Below are 20,239 nucleotides of genomic sequence, written 5' to 3' on the forward strand. Positions count from 1 at the left end.
TTCTGATATTTTAGCGTTTATCTCAGCGATAGCATCATCAGATCGTTTAATAGCTGCGCTGGCTGCTAAATTTACTTCGTTAATTTTTACAATTTCTTCGTTAATTTTTTCAGTATCACCAAAAAATTTTCTAGATCTTCCTCGTAAGTTAGTAAATTCAGTTATATGACCAGTAAAATCACCCTGAAATTTTGTAATTTTTCATTAGCTGTTGCGGCATCATTTTTAACTTTTTCAAAATCCTTTGTAAATTCTGATATTTTTTTATTTACATCGGTGATATCATCATCGATTCTCATGGTGGTAACTGTTCTGGCTGATTTTTCTTCTGTTATCATCTGATTGATCTTCATGATAGATTCATTAATCTGCTTGATAGATTCAATCTGCACGTTAATTCTCTTGATAGATTCATTAATAATTTCAATATCGCCTCTAATATCTTTAATGAGTTTATCTGATTTTTTGTTATCCTCGTTGATTTTATTCTGAATTATTTCAAAATTATTTTGTAAGCCAGCAAAATCGTCCTGAATTTTTGTAATAATTGTATTAGCTTTATTTATCTCATCGATAGCATCATCAGCTCGTTTAGCAGCTGTGTTAATTGCTAAATCTGTTTGAGCGATTTTATCAACAATTTTTTTATTTGCCTTAACAGTTTCATGAAATTCATTTACATGACTAGTAAAATCACTTTGAACTTTTGTAATTTTTTCGTCAGCTTTACTAACAGTTCCTCGTAAAGTAGTAAATTCAGTTATGTGTTTAGTAAAATCACCTTGAATTTTTGTAATTTTTTTGTCAGCTTCACCTCGTAAAGTAGTAAATTCAGTTATATATTTAGTAAAATCACCTTGAATTTCTTTGTCAGCTTCATTAATAATTCCTCGCAAGGTATTAAATTCAGTTACATGTTTAGTAAAATCACCTTGAGTTTTTGTAATTTTTTCGTTAAATACTGCAGCATCATTTTTAACTTTTTCACAATCTTTTATAAGAATTGTAATACCTTTTCGTTAGCTGCTGCAACATCCTCCTGAATTTTTGCAATTTTTTTAACAAGATTATCTTTTTCTTTTCTAACGTCTTCGCTAATTTTACTAATTTCTCCGACAGATTTTGCAATAGTTTCTCGCAAGGTAGTAAAATCACCTGTAATTTTTTCGTCAGCTTTACTAACAGTTGTTCGCAAATTAGTAAAATCAGTTACATGGCTAGTAAAATCACCTTGAATTTTTGTAAGATCATTAAAAGCTTTTCTGGAATTTTTTCGCAAGTTATTAAATTCAGTCATATGGTCAGCAAAATCACTTTCAAATTTTGTAATTTTTTCGTTAGCTTTTGTAATTTCTTCATTACCTCGCGTAATTTTTTCTTCATTTTTTGTGATAGAATCAGCTTGAGCTTTTTTAATTTCTTCGAAAGTTTCATGCATTACTCTGCCGATATTTTCAAGAATTGATTTAGAATCTTTTTCAAGTTGGCTCGATTCTTTTTATTTTCTTCATTATCTCGCTCAATTTCTTCCACAGTTTTTGCAACAGTATTTTGTAAAGCAGCAAAATCACCCTGAGATTTTGTAATTGCCAAATTAGCTGCAAACATTTTTTCGTCAACTTTTTTGGTAAAATCATCTTGAGATTTTTTTATATCTTCGTAAGCTTTTGTAATTTTTGCATTAGCTGATCCAACAGCATTTTGCAAGTTAGTAAAATCACCTAGAGATTTTGCAATTTTTGCATTAATTTCATTAATAAATTTAACCTGAGATTCTTTTATATCTTTACTAATTTTAATAATTTCTGCATTAGCTTCATTAACAGCTTTTTGTAATTAAGCAAAATCACCACCACGAGATTTTTCAATTTCTTCAACTTTTTTATTAAAATCATCTTGAGATTTTTTAATTCTTTTGTTAGCCTCAGTAATTTCTGCATCAGCTTTTCTAACAGTTTCTTGCAAGCCAGAAAAATTACCTTGGGATCGTTCAATTTCTTTCTTTGTTCGTTCAATTTCTTCATTAGCTCGCGCAATTTTTTCATTAGCCTCATTAACAATTCCTCGTAAATTAGTAAAATCAGATACATGGCCAGTAAAATCATTTTGGGATTTTTCAATTTTTCCTTTAATATTTTCAAAATCTTTTTTTAAACCATTAAAATCAGTTATATGGCCAGTAAAATCACCTTGAACCGCTGTAATTTTTTTGTTAGCCTCACCAACAGTTGTTCGCAAATTAGCAAAATCAGTTACATGACTGGTAAATTTACTTTGAACTTCTGTAATTTTTTTGTTAGCTTCACCAACAGTTCCTCGTAAATTAGCAAAATCAGTTACATGGTTGGTAAATTTTTTGCCAGCTTCACTAATTTTTTTGTCAGCTTCATTAACAGTTATTCGCAAATTAGCAAAATCAGTTACATGGCTAGTAAAATCACCTTGAACCTTACTAATTTTTTTGTCAGTTTCACCAACAGTTGCTCGTAATTTAGCAAAAGCAATTACATGGCCAGTAAAATCACCTTGAACTTTTGTGATTTTTTTGTCAGCTTCAATAATTTTTTTGTCAGTTTCACCAATTTTTTTGTCAGCTTCACTAACAATTCCTCGCAATTCAGTCACATGTGCCCGCTGAACCACATCAGCAATTTTAACATTACTTGTTTTTAATTTTCCATGTTGATCTTGAAAAATAACAATCTCGTCAGGATTTATCTCTGATATCGATAATAAATTGTTAAGGTCATCTTTTTTTGCAAATTTTGATAAATCAACATCAGATTATTTTTCTCTTATTAATGACCTTCCAAAAATGTCAACCATTATACTTATCTGATGTGTATTTAAGTACGATTTTGTGACACGGCAACGATGACTTTGATATCGCATCAAGAACATTAATTACTTCACAACCGCAGATTGGTGGATCAGTTAAGGTTTGTGTTGGTAACGTTGAATACCAAATTGGAGTTTTTAATTGTTTTGCGTAATTGATAAATTCATTTGGTGGAGCCAGCCCATATGAGTCAAAATATATAATTTCACGCGGATTAATTCCGTAGGCTACCCAATGTGTCCCTGGCCCAATACTGTCATCAAGATTTATAATTCCCGTCTCTAAAGAATTTGGTTTGGCTGGTAATTGATCTCGCATAAATATTTCTCTAAAAAATTTAATTTTCTTCTTTTTTACTTCATTAGATAAGTCCAAATTTGACATCGCTACTGGTATGTTCCTGGTAACCTCAGGCCGCTGCCGTGTCCTAAATAAGTTCCTGGCAACCTCAGGCCGCGACCTTTTTCTTTTACCATATCGTCCTCCTGTTACTTTTTGTAATATTTTGCTACCTGCATATCCCGCCGCACCTAATGCAGCAGCTTTTGCTACAACCGGAGCAGCGGCAGCCATTAAACCTGGCAATAAAGCTAATAGTGGGAAAAATCCACCAACTTTAACCATATTTTTGATAGCTCCTGGACTGAGATTAACGCTAACTCCAGTATTTGCCGATTTGGCCCTATTGAAACGCTTGTGTTGAGTTTTAGTTAAAGATAATTTATTTGGTCCACCATGAATTTGTGAGTTTTTTAACGTTAATTTTATCGAGCTGGCTTTTTTTGATTGAAGTTTTTTTTATCTGACCCGGGGTCAGAGTCACACTAACATGATCGTATGGCATTATATTTATCAGCAGGAATTTAAATTACAAATTACATATTTTCCACAGGTGCATCAACAACTCTCATTCTGCCACTAATGCCCTCTAAAATCATAGTTTTGTCACTGAGAATCACAGCAATAACTTTGTAGTTAGCTCCAGCTCCAACTGTAATTCTTGCTTTAAAATGAATATCAACGACATATTGTTTTATCAAATCAAGATGTTCCAGTGAAAAATAATAGATCGGGTAGCGCGTATTAAAATCTAGCTGCGATATTTGCAATCCTGTATCAATATTTTGATCTCGCCCCATATAACTTAATATTCGATGATATGCACGAGCTGTTGAATATGTTTCAAAATTTATCAATATTTCTTCAGTTGGTTCCTGCTGCCCATTAATTCTCAACGAGACATTTGTAGCTGCAACGTTATCAAATATCATATGACTGTGAGTTTGATCATATCTGTTGATGTTTTGAAAAGCAATAAAAATGTGTCGTGGTGCCGAAATGCCCTGTTGAGCTGCAATACGCCAGGTGTAATCGCCGTTAACATTTGTTAATATTGTATCAGCTGATGTTGTCAACCACGACATTATTGATTTACCACCGCTGTCCATGAATGACATTAATTTTTCTTCTTCAATTACTGATGGAACTAGCGCTGGCATCCATAAGGTAAATTTTGTTATGTTAACTTTACCGTCAACGCCACCAGTTCGCCAGATGGCATTATTGCTACCGTTTCGAATAAGTGTTAAAGTGTGTTTCGCTCCAAAAATTACCTTTCTGAAATTTTTGCAAAATCCAAATATATGAGATAAGGGAATCGCGCATGATAAATTTCTGCTATCTCCTGCCAACATAGCTCTTCGTGTGGCGAAACCTAAGTTAAAATTGGGTTTAGCTTCATGTAATACTGAAAAATCAGCACCTGGCCGAGCAATTGTGACATCAGCTACCTGAGCAGCAGAAGAAGCTTGATTTAATTGTACTCTAGTATATTGTTCATGATCAGCTGCATCAGAATTATCTTTGGCAAACATCATGCTAGGACCAGCCGATCTAGTAAAATCATCTGAATATCTCGCTAGACCTATAATTGTTGTAGCTAAATCAACATCATTAGTAATTGATTCAATTTCTCTTCCATCAATCATGTATGTGGCGCTTTTGAATAATGCCATAATTCCATTGTTTACAAAACCAATTTTAACATTCGCGTCAAAATTAGCGTTATTATCTGCCCTAACAATTTCACCAACAACTTCGATAAATGCCTCAGATGGAAGAAAATATCTTGTCATGTCATGAATCTGAACTTCAACACGATTTTGACTATTTGGTGTTACCGCGTCATATGAAAAATATTGATGATCATGTAACGATGTGTCCTTGCCGACTGGCTCATCCATGTCAAACGCTTCGTTTGATACTCTTGCAAACATTTTATTATAATTAATAATTATCTTCTAAAATGAAGACCGCTGCCTGATATAAAGGTAGTATTTACCGGTTGAGCAATTTCTTGGTCCACTAGTTTATTTGTTAATTCAGCTAATTTCTGATTTGCCGCACCATTAATAATTTTACTGATATCGCTAGGCATCACAGCAGTGCTAGGTAATTTGGCTTTTTTACGTACCAATTTTGTGATTTTATCTTTAATGGCACTAAAAGCTTTACCTGCTAAATCACCGACAGCAGCAGTAGCTTTATCACGAACAAATCCAATTTCTTTCATCGCTAATTGTTTAGCAATCGGTCCGACCTTAGGTGCTATTCTAGTAACGAAGCTTGTAATTCCGTTGCCGTGAACAAGTTTATATACAGGCAATCTGGAATTAACAACACGAACTTGTGCTGACCTTCGGTAATGTTTGTGGACTATCATCTTTATTTATATTATTTATCTAACAACTAATCGCTATACCCGTCAACAATTTCATTGATTAAATTTCTGTAAGTGTGAACATCTATAATTTTACCGCTAAATAATCTTTTGCAAATATCTGCTGCCTCATTAGTTATTTCATGTGAATTATTTCCAGCTCGTTTTCCTCCAATAAGTACTTCTAATCGAGATACGTCGTTAACAACACTGTTAGGGCAGATTGTGTTGTAACCGCTACCGGTAGCGCCAGGTTGTTCACCATATATTCTATCAAAATTATCAAGAAAATATTTTTTAGCTTGTTTATCAGATTTAACTTGATCTATTACATCTAAAAATCTAGATAGATTTGGATCTTCTTTATTGGGTATAATACCGCTAGCAGCATAATACACAAAAAGGGCCATCCATCACTAGATATATCGTAATTTGAAGATTTAAATTTTTCATTTAGAAAAGTATCTCTTTTTTGCAAAACCAAATGCCGCAATATTAATTAATTTTTTTTATCTTTAAAATGTTGAAGAGCTTCATCCGTAAAACATTTATCTGGTTTATGAGGTGAAGATCCTGGTTCATAAGGTGAAGATCCTGGTTTATAAGGTGAAGGTGGAGAGTTTGGTTGTGGTTTCGTGATTCTTTCTTTTTCTTCGTTAAATCCCTGCATAAACGCATTAAAATTGCTACCTGTTTTTTTTATCTTTTATTCTGCTGATATTTAACCTCGCCTTGTATATCCATTCGGCAAATTTTTCACGCCCTCTAACTTCAACGCCGGGATTTAAAAATCTATCTCTATCGGCAAAGGATCTAAAAGCAAATCTACCAAAATTTTTAAAATCTTCCTGATTGTTAAGCTGATAATAACTCATCATGGATATTCCCCAAGGACTAAATTCCTTATCGCATTTTCGACCCGGTTCAGCTACAGCTGCAAGTACAGGTGCAAGTGCAGATACTTTCGCAGGCATAGATGTAGTTTGTTCTTCAATCTTCTTCAACACAGGGAGAATTCCTCTTTTTCTCACTTCAGGATCTTCGACATCTCCTAACATGACTCGCTCGGTAGTTTTAGTTACTGGCTCGAATAATTCTGAAGTAAAATCCCTAAATCCTAGTTTTTCATCTTGATACGTTCGTATTTTTTTTTTGACAGATTCTCTAACAGGAATTAATTTCCTTAATGCCGTTAAATGCTCTCTTGCTGTTATAGCTGAATGTGGTTCTCCAACAGTCATGATATATAAAATATTTAAATATTTTACTTCAATAACTTTAACAAATTACTTTAACAATTGTATAGCAGCAGAGAGGCCGTGACCAATTTTTCGCGGTTATTAACGAAATAAAAAATTGTAATTATTTCACGTCTTCGGCAGCCCCTTATTGAGGCTCTCTCATTTACCACTTTCTTCTGAAGACCACGAAGTTTTTTTTATTCAGTTACTTTATCTAAATGATTTGGATTATGTAACTAAGCATATTTGTCTTTATGGGTATATTTTTGTGATGTTTTCTCCTGAAACCGCACTTTTCTTCAAATACCCTGGTCTGTTAAGCCTCTCTGCTCCTATCTCCCCTCCATCGAAAGAAGTTGTCATAAGTATGAGATTATCTCCTCGTTTGTTCATTTCTCTGGCGAGTCTATGCGTGGGTGTAAAAACAATCATTTCAGAACAGTTCTTCAGGAATAATTCAATCGTACGTGTTGTTTTACCAGAACTACCCGGTCATTGAGATAAATAGTCTTATGTCTGGTCACAAGATCATATACTGATGGTGCAGATGACAATTCTGATATTTGATTATTTTTGTAATAAATATCATTGATTTCAACGACGGCAGATTCAGAATAACTAAGTGTCTTTTCTTGCTTTATTCTCCATTAGCCCCGTGATGCATCAGTGCCGATATGAAGTTGTTCTAGAAATCCTGCATTTTTATTGATATAAAATGAATCTGTGACGAATCTACCTGCAGCATCAGGAAATCTGTTTAATCATCAACAACAAATTTATCGGAACGTACTCGAGCATCGAAGATCTTAAATGAGTAAACTTTGTTGAGTCACCATCAGTGTAACTCACAAGTGTACCTTGTTTAGTTCCATCCGATAAATTAACATTACTTCGACTTACAAATATGTTTCTCTCCGGTGAATCAGAAATTATAAAATTTAACTCAGTATCGTCTATAATTAATCTTATACAATGTCATTTATGATCATATGATCCTCTATGGGTAAATTTACCTATCATTTTTCTGCCAAGATCTCTTGCGATTTTATTCTCATAATGTTATATCAATATTTTCATCATCAGAATATTTCTTTTGTTGTGGTAACCAAACTTGTTTCTGCGAACGATATGATATAATTGCTCCACTTAAAACCAATGATATCATGAATTGTTACGTCCAGCATATATCGTAATAAAACTATTGGGCCCAATCGCTTTCGCTAATATGTTTTCCAAACCAAACAGCGACAATCGGATGAAGGTTTTCCAGTGCAAACTCAAATGACTCGATACAGGCGAATCCAGTCAAGTCTAAATCTGGTAAAGGTCCATTCATCGCAGCTCTTGTTATCTCGTGTGTTGGTTGTATAAATGCCATTAATACTTTTGATCAGAGTTTTATTCGTCGGATCAACCAGAGCTCGCCTCGATAAGTCAGGGGATATTTTGTCAAGATTAAATAGATCTTTAGATAGTTTAATGGTAGATAATTTTTCAAGCTCCTCCATATTATAATTAAGGCAAATATATCTTTAAATTGAAGTACGATTATATATATATATATATATATATATATATATATATATATATATATATATATATATATATATATATATATATATATATATATATATATATATATATATATATATATATATATATATATATATATATATATATATTGGGGTTAGAGGAGAAACGCAGTTGTGTTTGCAATGTGATGCTAAAATATTGAGAGAGCTGAAACGATATTATGATTAAACAATAGCACCGGTAATGACAGTCATAAAAAGCACCAATGTCTATCTCGCCAGATTTTCAAAATAATTTTTTAGAGAAATGATATTATTATATAAATGGTGCAAAATGAATTTGTGAAACATCCTATCATCAAGGAATAAAATTATTACTCTCATAAATCTAAGTATGAAAGGTTTTCATGGACTAACCAATCTTTTGATCGATCATATTGATTCAAATCCGAAAAATACTTCTTTGTGTAATTTACGAGCTGTTACACAAAGTCAAAATTGCAAATTGGTTATAATGATAAGAGCGCAAGATCAGTTGTATCTGTAAATGTAGAGACAGGCGAAGCAATAAAATTTCCGTCGATATCTGCAGCTGCCAAATATTTCCATATTTGCTCGGCTTCAGTAAAATGTGTAGCAAATAAAAATAAGGTCAAAATTTTCAAAGAAATACAAGCAGCAAATACTGTTTAAGAATGCTAATACTTCTGAATTAAGACAGTAAACACACTCCTGAATTTTACTGTAACGGAAAACATATTTTTAATCATGGGAAATACCTCTGACAAGCAAGGTTAACTCCGGCAGAGTAATTAAGTAGTCACAAGTCTTGTAACTGAGTAATATTATATGACTGTCACGATTTTACTTTTTTTTCGGGGGGGGGGTTCATTGTAACTATTATATTCAGTAACTTAACTGTTTGTGTGGCAATTAGCTGTCAGTGGAGTAGAATAATTGTAACAGTGTAAATTCGTAGAATCATATTTACATCTTTTGACTTCATCCCTGAAAAATTCCGAAAAACAGTAAGCTACGCCACGCTTGCGTGTGCAATACAGCCAATTTATTTTTAGCTCTCCAGGTAAGATAGCTGTACACAGACATACATGTACTTTAACTCCCAATAACATCCGGCAGAAATGTATGTTTGATTATTTTATACGCTGTGTTTGGAAATTAAAGAAAATCCACGCTTCAGTTTACAACAATTATGATTTATTCAGTATAGTGATCACTTTTAGGAATCCAGCATAGGTAACTTCATAATAATTTATGAAACATATATCTGCAAGAATGGTCTGTAGTGTAGTGTTAGCGTGGTGGATTCTCATACTTGAGGTCTGGTGATTCAATCACGTGACTGACAAATGTCGACGGTGGCGAAAATTTCGCGATTTTTCATTAAAAGGTGGGGGCACGTCCCATTTGCTCGAAACGTAACAGAAAAAAGTACACCCTACCACCATGTCACCAAAAGTTGAAGATATATATACCTTACCAACAGATTACCGATTCATTCATTTGATTCAGCAGTCTATGTTATCATACATGGCGACAGGCAAAGATACACAAGTTGAACAAATTCGTTTCACTCGCACAAGAGATTGAGAAAATTAGAAAATTAGATAAGAATTATCTCACGAATACGAAACAAACATGATTGTGAATATGCGAAAAATGAGAAAAATTATGTCTCATTGTAAACAATCCTACAGTGACAACGTCATTAGTGACTGTGAAAGTTAAAATGTTAACACCGAATAATAACTCGTGTAATATTTATTCTGATTCAGATTATAATATTTATTTGTTATTTATGATATTATTATTGTATGTAAAAATATTCTATTTCGATTTTGTTAAGAATGGGATTTTTATTATTTTGAGTATCATTTACACTAGAAGTTTGATTAATACTGATTATGTCATTGCTGATTTAATTTGGCTAATATACCCGTCAAATCTGTGAAATTAACTATTAATATGAAATAATATTAATAACGATAAAATCATTTTAAAATCAATGATAAAATCATTGAATATAAAATCGTTAATGAATTTGACAAATAATCTGATTTAATTTGGGTAATATACCCATCAATCTGGAGAAATTCCTTTTTATGTTTATTCAGAATCAGATTCAATGATTTTATTATTGTTTTTAAGCTGCTCCAATGCAAGAATGTGCACAATTCAGAATTTGATCTCTATCGCAAACACTTGTAATAATATGTTCTCGTTGCAGTTCATTTAACTGTTCATGCGTTTACAAAACGTTTTCATCGCTGGATTCATCAATAATTATAGTAACACTAAATTGTTCTGCCTTGACTTTGTCAAGAAGGAAGAGTGTCAATCTTGTTTTGACAGCACTTTCAAGTACCTCTTTGTTGTATACAAAAGCTCTCACATGTTGGTACATGATATAATACCCGTTGATTAGATCAAGGAATAATTCATTATTTGACGGAAATGTTTTGAGTTTTACAAAATACTGATCTTGGTGTTTTCGACGTTCTACGAACGCACATATAGATTTATATTTAAAAATTCTCCCCTTAAATCAAGCAAGTGTCAGGTTTGATCAGTAAGTTCGAAATGTATCAGTGATAATAGCGGATTGTGATATCACAGATAAACCGGATTTACGGGTTTTCATACGATCAAAACTCCAGGTAAAGCTTCAAGCGTAAATGTATCTAAAATATATCCCTGCTGAGCCTGACTGGATTTGTCAAGATCTACATCAATTGCATCACATACAAGACTGAATGCGATCGTCGACGTAATGTTGACAATACCTGGAAAGACATGTCTACTGCCGCCATATGGGTTATTGTTATGCTTGATGGTGCCTGCTGGTGGGTTTATTTTTCTCCATGACGCGAAAATTTATGGGAAATATTCATCGACGACGTCGTTGACTAATTTGTTTAGTTCATTATAGTTAAATCCAGGTATTACAAAGTTTGGTAATTGTTCATCTGTTATTTTATAATGTGTTATAAATACTTGTTTTAACATCAACATTAGTGAAGTCACGAATCACTGTTTCAACAATAATTTTTTGATAAATTCAAGATCTGATGGAAGCTGGTAAAAATGTTTTATTCTTTCAATGATCTGCAGTTTTACATCATCGTTGTAATGCTGTGATAGAAAATAAAGCAGATTTCGCAGATCACTGAGTACCCGAAAGTGTTCAGAACTAACTGGGTCGGAATATCATTTAATAATTTCTTCATTAACTTTATTTCTATCATATATTTGTTTCTGTTACGTGGGATATTTTGTACCATCAGACGCAGTATAATAATTTTTCTCACTACGAGATATCCATGGATAATCTTTTCGATATTATGGAAGTTTCAGAAATATTCTCTTGTCCGTAGAGAAATCGGTGCGTTGAGGCTGAGATGGTCTTCAATATTCTAGCGGCACCTCAGGCCATCCTAATATGGTTCTGTTCGACGATTGATATATATCGACGGCATAGTCTAGATAATTTATTTCTATCACGGCAGATAACGTTGGTCCGTGAACAGTGATAGCTATTTTGGATTCTTTTCCTATCATAGTTTTAATTCTGTGCTGGAATTCATCGTTAATCTGTTCGATTTTATACTGCCTGTAGGTATACTCACAACATTCGAGTCTGGCGTTCCGTCGGGTTTATTTTTATACGCAAATACTATTTAATTATTTATTTACAACCCACCGAATGACATTGATCTAATATTTGGCCAACTTAGATACACTCGTAATTGTGCTAGTGCTATTTCCTTCGATGGAATCGCAGTTGGAAAGCTAACGCTGAACTCAGGATTGGTTGAGCTTGCTGATATCATCGTGGATTTTGACGGAGTTGTATTAGCGACAATCTGTTGCGGTAATTCTTGCGATGACGATATTATTATTATTATTATTATTATTATTATTATTATTATTATTATTATTACTATTATTTAAACCCTGATTCTAAATCCCGATTTCTACATCTAAGTAATGAATAGGGTTTTCTACATTTTCATTAAATGCCTCGTTGTAAATCGTAATTATCTCTGTGAACTCAGTATCTGATATTATTCCGAGACTGAGATATGATGAAATCAGCAATACCAATTTGGAATATTCTAACATCACCGCATGCAGTTTTATTGTATACTCATGCAATTTTGTATTTTTGCAAGTAGATAGTTTTTTGTGACGAGATTAAAAATATCAGCTATTGTTGTTGCAGCTGAAACAGAAATTATTACAACTGCTGACAATGTCATTGTTATTGTTGATAGCAACACGCCGGTTGCAGCGATGACAGCGGACACTGAATACACAATTATTTTAATGACAACTACACGTGAATAATCATCGCTGTATCGGAATAACCCCAATATTTTCGTGGCAACATCAACATCATTATGAAAAACCTCAAATTCCCGACCATATATCGTGCACTGTTAAATAATGCAATAAATCAGTTATTAACTAACCCACCCTGCACTTCACCATAAGGATTATTATCGGTTTTTACAAGTCTACCCTAAACTTCAATGAATGCCTCGGCGGGCAATAAATATCTGCTTGTATCCTGAACGTTTAGTTCGATTCGATTACGTTGGTTTGGTTCTCTTGCGTCATAAGAATAATATTGATAATTATGCACAGACTTATCCTTGAATACTGGCTCGTCCATGTCATATGCTGGATCGGATACACGTTTAAATATTATGTTTATATTTTCTACTGTTTAAAGCGACGTATCATCCCGATCGCTTAGCGATTGCTACGAGATAACCCACTACTCGGTACCAGATTTGCAGTTATGTTCTGAGCGTCTTCACCGGCTGATTCTTTCAACCGTTCATTTGCAGCTTGATTTATTAATTTACTAACATTTGCAGGCATCACTTCAGTGCTGGATAATTTTACTAACTGTGGTTTTCGTCGCATCAATCGTGCTAGTCTGTCCTTGATTGCTGAGCATGCTTTGCTTGCAACATCACCAACACCTTTATCACGAACAATGTCAATAGCTTTCATTCCCAGTTGCTTTGCAATCGTTGTTGCTTTTGGAGCTATCCTTCTAAACAGACCCTGAACAACATCACTGAGTCCATCCCGGTAGACAGCTTTATACGTAGGTAATCACGAATTTATCACCCTGACCATTACAGGTTCACGTTGAGCATTATGTATGATCATCTTATTTTCTTGTCACTGATCTAATTGCATGCCTTCAATCACTACGGTAATCATGAACGAGTTCACCAATCAGAGACTGATAAACATTAATATCCATGATACCGTAAACATTATATGATAAATAGTAGCTGCTTCATTAATGATTCCTGTGGAATTATTACCGGCTCGTTTTCAGCCAATCATAATCTCTAGTGTTTCATTATCAGCAAGGACGTTGTTGGGACATGGAGTAATAAGACCACTTCCTCGTGTGACCCAATCGCTCAGATCACTTCCAGTTGTTTCTTCTGCTTCTTTCTTACTTGGTGAGCGTAATTCCTTTCATCGTCTAATTTCTTCAAATTCCAAATCTTCTTCTTTTTGTTTTCTTGCTCGTTCAACCTCTTTAAGTTTCGACTTCATTTTTTTTCTCTTTTCGTTTCCTTGCTGTTTTTGTTTCTTCAAGTTGCTGCTCCATTTATTCGAATCTTTGTCCCCTTTCCTGTATTGCCTGTCTAATATACTCATCTACTGTTCGGTAAAAAATATTAAACTAACTGATTAACATCTTTATCAGATCTGATTTGTGGAGTATCAGTGGCGATACGATATACATCCTTAATCCAACTGACAGATCTCATCGTTCTAACATATTAGGGTTTTACATAGTTATTTCTGTCATACTATCCAAACACGGCAATATTAATTATTTGGTCTGGGTCCTTAATAGCGGCAATACCTTCAGGCGTGAATTTATTTAGGATGTTAATTGTGACTCTAGGCAGATGTTGTGGTTGAGGAGGTTGTGGTTGAGGAGATTGCTGTGGTGGTGGTTAAGCTGCTTGAAGACGTCCGACAATATCAATAGGCAATGTCTCAAGAGTTTCTTGTGCTTCCTTAATTGCTGTAACAATTTTCTTGGTTGGTTCGACAACTGGTTTTAATAGCTGTTCTGTACCTTCTGTAAATTTCACCTGAGACTCCTGATGTGCTTGTAGCTGTTGCTTGACAGAATCATGGACGGGGAGATATTTCTTAATCGCCTCTAGTCGCTCTCGAGCTAATCTAGCTGTGTGAGATTCCATTCATGATATAATAATTTAATAACACATACACTACAACAGCAGAGACGGTGACGACAGACACTGAGTGGGCGGGGTGGTTAGAGGCTTCGGTTTGGCGTTATTGACCTTGTATTTTCATTTTCGTAATAAGCTTTATTTTCGCGAATGGACCCTCCTAACTTTGCATGGTTCACCCTCTCTGCTGCTGTATCACAGAAAGTAAAATATCGTAATAGAATTACAAAGCCATTAAAAAAGCTGGGCATTACAAGTTGCTTGTATTTATCTTGACACCTTAAAAAACAAGACATTTCAGGCGACAAAAAATTATAAGCGCGTGGCAAAATGAGATTTTTAAAAAAAAATTGACTTCGCGAATAAAATGAAACGATTGACATTGAAAATTAATAACATTTATATCGTGCCAACAAGGAACAATTAAAGAAAACAGAAAACTGAAAACTGTTATAACCCTCCGTCACCAAAAAAATGAAAAACGCCCAAAAAATAAACACACACACTAACATTTCAAATCATTGTTTTATGGATGAAAATCAGATATTTACTTTTGTTTAGTCATCCGTCAATGCATTTTGGAATATATTGACAATATTGTGCAGGTATGAATTCTGCAAAACTCATTTAACACGCCATGAATAGGTTCCAGGTAATAAGGCAATGTAGTATGTCCGATAAAATTTAGGCTTAACTAAATGTTTTTCACATTTACGTTTTTCTTCTGATAAAATCGTGGCAGGTTTTCTTTAGCAGCGCGAACGTATCATAGAGTAATCTAATTTACTCGTCAAACTGTCTAAATTCGTCCTTAGATACAGCGTATATTTTAATATAAGATCATACACTATAGATAATATCTTCACTTTCCGCTCTGCTTTCTCAATGGCAAGCGTTGACATGATCTGACTCACATGGGCTTGGTATCGTTGCTTGCAATTTACCGGTACTATACAATAACACATTGGAGGACACTTCGCTCCCTTCTCGCGTGACCTGTATAATAATGAAGGCTAATATTTCAAGCTACATTTAGCGTAGCGTAATAAATTTGTTACCTATGTTTAGCTGGAGCAATTGACTATGCATGCCTATCAATATATTAAGCTTACTATCATGTCTTTAAGGAATGCCAGACCATGTTATCACGCTACCGCCATGACCATGATCGGGCCTGCTTAATATGCAAGGGCAAACTAGATGAATGAAAAACTGTCTTCTCATTGGCCAAAGGAAAATTACGTAATGCACTTATTTATAACTTATTTTCATTGAACAATGGTAAGGCAATAATTCATTCAGTACAATGCGAAATGAAACTTGAAATATCAGCATTGATTGTTAAAAGGTCGTGCGAGAGGGAGATAAAAGTGTCCTCCCTTGTAATATTATTATAAGTACATGTATGGCATGTAAAATTGTCAGATACGATATAAGTCCCCGTGATCTGACTGACGTTTGTTAATAATGCTACATGTTTCGTTACATCAAGGCAAATCGACTGTGCAAGATTTTTGAGTGCTCATTTTTAAAGGAGATTCTTTAAATTAAATAAGGATTCGTACGGTCACTGGTTCTGGAGAAAACACTGCTTGATGATTAGAATTTTGTTTGTTTTGACGGCACTTTTAACACATTATTGGATATATCAGGCTGAGGAAATAGGAGCTAAGACCCTGAGACAACCGACCAGGACTAACCTGGGAGGGTATGGAACCCGCAACCCTTGAATTACGAGTCCGACACTCTGTTATCTGAGAGAGTGCAACTCCGTAATGATTCGGAAGAGACATGCCTTATGATCACTTGAGCAGTCGAAAATCATAAGCTAAATGTATCTTGATAGATGATACAACATTAGAAGAAGAGAAATCAGTGTGCCCAGAAAGAGATGCATACAAGAAACGTATGCGACTCGATTAACATAAAGAGATCATACAAAACATGGCAAAGAAAATCATATAATAAATAAATTTGTTTTCTCTCGTTTGATACCAGTTACATCGTAGTGTGTTGATTTTAAGCGGTAACTCGAATCCTTAAGTTACCTCCATTTCTCGAGGATACTCTCTTTTCGTCATCCCACCATACGATATGGCTGGTATCCCACTGGATCATATCGTCTAAATAATATGTAGAAAACATGGCTCACTGAGTTTTCTGATTTAAATATATTATAGACCAGATCTAGCAGTCCAGCATTGTAGTACCCCACACACCTCACACCCCCACAGCACAAAATGTGTTCGACCTGTTGGAAATAATAGTATTTTTCAAGTTATCTCTCAGGATAGTTTTGAGATTATTAAAATAATAATGAACTTTATATGAAAACTTCTTTGTCATGTTAACATCGGTCCTATTAAATCTATCAAACAATAAAAACTGATTTTAAATAGAGACGATTTCAATCATTTTATTATATTCAAATGAATGAAATATTTTCATTTTATTTCAGAGTGTCTGTTCAACCACACATCAACATCATTTCAACTCTTAGAATGAAAACTTATATCCAAAACAGTTGTGAGGTTGAGCTTCTTCCGTTTGAAAAGACCAGCAAAACTCTTATGGAGGAGAAAATAGCTCTTCATGAAATGGAGGTAAGACATAAATATTATTTTGACATAGGAAACCTAATAATAATCAGGTATGGTTGACAGATATAGCACCTTTCCTGCATTGTATAAAATAAAATCTATGGACATAAATACACATCCTTTCTGATCTTACTGTGAAGACAGCGATTGTGCCCTCTAACGAACGTGGAGGGGCATATAGTGCTGCCCTTTTCCTTCTGTCGTTCATCTGTCCGTATGTCACACGTTAAGATCTGGACATAAGTGTCGGCCTGTCGGTGATCACAAACGAAAGATTCGGATACGCAAAAAGGATGAATTTTAAACGGACTAAAACACTAGTGCATAATTAAAAGATTTTTTAAAAATAAACTTTCGTCCGATATCAAGTTTTATGTACTTTCATATTCCTTGTAATCTTCCGTCAGAACACACGTGCTTGTAAGCAAGCTATGCGTTGGCTGCATGCTGGCGATTCGACCAATTGAAAAAGACCAACTATAGTTCGACTGACTCATTTACTTATATGCTGTACTTTTTACAAATTCAGATCTTCAAGACATCTACTGGGCCTGCATCAGTCCAAAACTTGCTCGACCGAATCTTCTGCAAACAAGGCTGCAACATGGTTACGTTTAGCATTTAGGACAGTTTATTATGGTTATACAACTTTGTGCGTTATTGAGTGAGTGTAGCATTTATGTCCGAAAATAGGTCGTAACGACTTAACGTTTTGCATTTAGTTCATTTACCGTGCATTACTGGATGCAACGTCAAGCAACATGATGTTTTCATTCTTCTTTTAAAGCCCAACACTCCTAACTTTTCTCCATTATCCATATTTGGATAAGAGAATCGCTAACCCTAACATCACTAGTAGGTAATAGCAAGTTGTTATATTGAGAGATGTGTTAAATAACATATAGATTAAGCCCTCCATAAAAAAGAATACAAAATGCAACATAAAATAAAACATATAAATACAAATATATAGTTTCTCACTATTTTGCAACAGTGTCGGTATCGTCTGAGGAAACAGTGCTGCAGGTTATACGAGATCTTTCTTAAAATACGCTTTTTCCAGAGTATGTCCTGCACTGGAGTCATTCGTCGTTATTAACGTTACATAGCATGAATTATTAACTCAGGCAAAGAAGCTTATAATATTGCGTATGGCGTGGGTTGTCCGTCATTAGTCACCATTTGCTAATTTCAATTTCTTTTTGATCCACTGGGCCAGTTTCAACCAAACTTTGCAGACCTGTTACTTGGGATGTGCTACACAATACTGATTTGTGGTTGTTTCCATAGTAACGGTGTGACTTCTACAGAGACTATATAGATCACCTTACGTGATGTCTCTAAAACGGCAGAGCTAAGTTTGATCAGACTTGATGGACACGTTGTTTAGGAAATGCTGTATCAAAGTTGCATCCGGATTGACTCTCATTGTAACAGTGTGGCTAAATTAGTAACCATCTTGAAAACCTCTTTTAGACTTTGTAAAACATATGCATTAACTTTTTAGATCTGCTGGTCTTATAAAAGAACTGTTTATGCGATGGACCATCAGCTGACTGTTAGCATACGTTTATTGTCTACTATTATTGCTATTATACCTAAACTACTGTCTGGATTGTCGTGAATCGTTAGACACACATTCATCTAAAGAGTTTAGTTCGTCCTAAATGAAAGTGGTGATCCGCATAGGTCTTGAAAATCGTACTGCTACTCGTCCAGAATGGATGGTGATATCAACCCGTTATCAATGATAACGGTGCCAATTAGGCCTCTTGAAAATCGTTTCTATTGATAGTTATCCTAAATGGAGGTAATATACAACATCTAGAATATTAACAAAACTTCCGTTTTACATTGTACACGGCTGTGACATATGGTTACAAAAATATCTTTCAGCTGTGATGAGTATGAAGTTGTAGCTGAACTAAGGTAGCTGACTTTTCAATTCTGTGCTCATAAGCTGTTGGTGAGATAAGACTTTGTTTTAAGGATGATGATTGCTCATTACAAACATTGTATAAATTGGCATCCAGATAACACTTTTGCATGTAATTATTGTTACAGTAGAAACCCGTTTGCATGATGGGAAGTGTACATCTAGTGTCCTTAGAACATATTTCTAGTTCTCAGTCCAATTGTTGAGAAACTGACATAACCAACTACTGAAAATGCTCCGATAGACAAAATATTGCCACTTTCCATCCTTAAAACATTTACAAATTTAGCATTGACTAGATTCAATATGTTTTAGATAGATACTGATCTATGTATTGCTTATGTATGATATATTTATGATACTTAGGTCTTACTATTCCATTTGAACGTTTTGACATCGTTTGAAAGGCATAATGGGGACTCACTAGACAAACGTTGTGGTGTTTTTAGCAATCAGATTATTCGGCTGTCCATCAATCCAATTTAAATAAGATTTTGGAAAGATCAGCTTATTTCGAATTATTCGATCCTAACGAATTTTAGTATCCATTTTTTATCGGTTTTATCTGGAAATAGTTTGATTTCAAGTCTTCTCGGCCATCATTTAGAGGTATTAGTAGTGAAGTGGGGCACCCTAGCGACAATGGGAATTAGCATTACAGAGACCCCTGGGCAACTCTAGCGACAATGGAAATTTAACATGGAGAAAAATCGTGGGCAACTCTAGCGACAAGGGGGAATTTAACATGGAGAAAAAATCGTGGGCAACTCTAGCGACAAGGGGAATTGAACATGGGGGAATAAAGTGTGGGTCTATCTAGGGACAAGGGGGAATTGAACATGGGATTTTTTTTTTTAAAAAATTTTTTTAAAAAAGGGTAGGCAATTGAAAGTCATTCTCTTTTCGAGGAATGTGGGTGGCCCTGAAAAGGGTCTTTGGTTTTTCTTCTTCTTCTGCTTCTAATTTCTTCTTTTTCTCAACCAACTTCTTATTTTCTCTCCTACACTCTTTCTCTTCTTTTTTTTCTCCTCCTCTTCTTTCTTCTCCTCCTCTTCTTTCTTCCTCCTCTCATTTTCTTCTTCTTTTTCAATTTTTTTATTCCATTCTCT

At 34.4% G+C, this 20,239-nt stretch overlaps 1 protein-coding gene across 2 annotated transcripts in view; it reads left to right on the top strand.

Moving 5' to 3' along the window:
• LOC149786415 (ornithine decarboxylase-like) overlaps positions 1-20,239 on the top strand; it is an 84,262-nt gene that overhangs the window by 5,927 nt on the left and 58,096 nt on the right. For both annotated transcript variants that reach the window (XM_089978196.1, XM_089978197.1), the window contains exon 2: positions 17,053-17,197. In XM_089978196.1, the coding sequence (XP_089834322.1) occupies positions 17,096-17,197 (102 nt within the window). In that variant the 5' untranslated portion in view covers positions 17,053-17,095. The remainder of the gene's footprint in view (positions 1-17,052; positions 17,198-20,239) is intronic.

Source organism: Sinohyriopsis cumingii, chromosome 12, assembly GCF_028554795.1.
Source record: "Sinohyriopsis cumingii isolate HCF-2022 chromosome 12, ASM2855479v2, whole genome shotgun sequence".
NCBI classification, from domain to species: Eukaryota; Metazoa; Mollusca; class Bivalvia; order Unionida; family Unionidae; genus Sinohyriopsis; species Sinohyriopsis cumingii.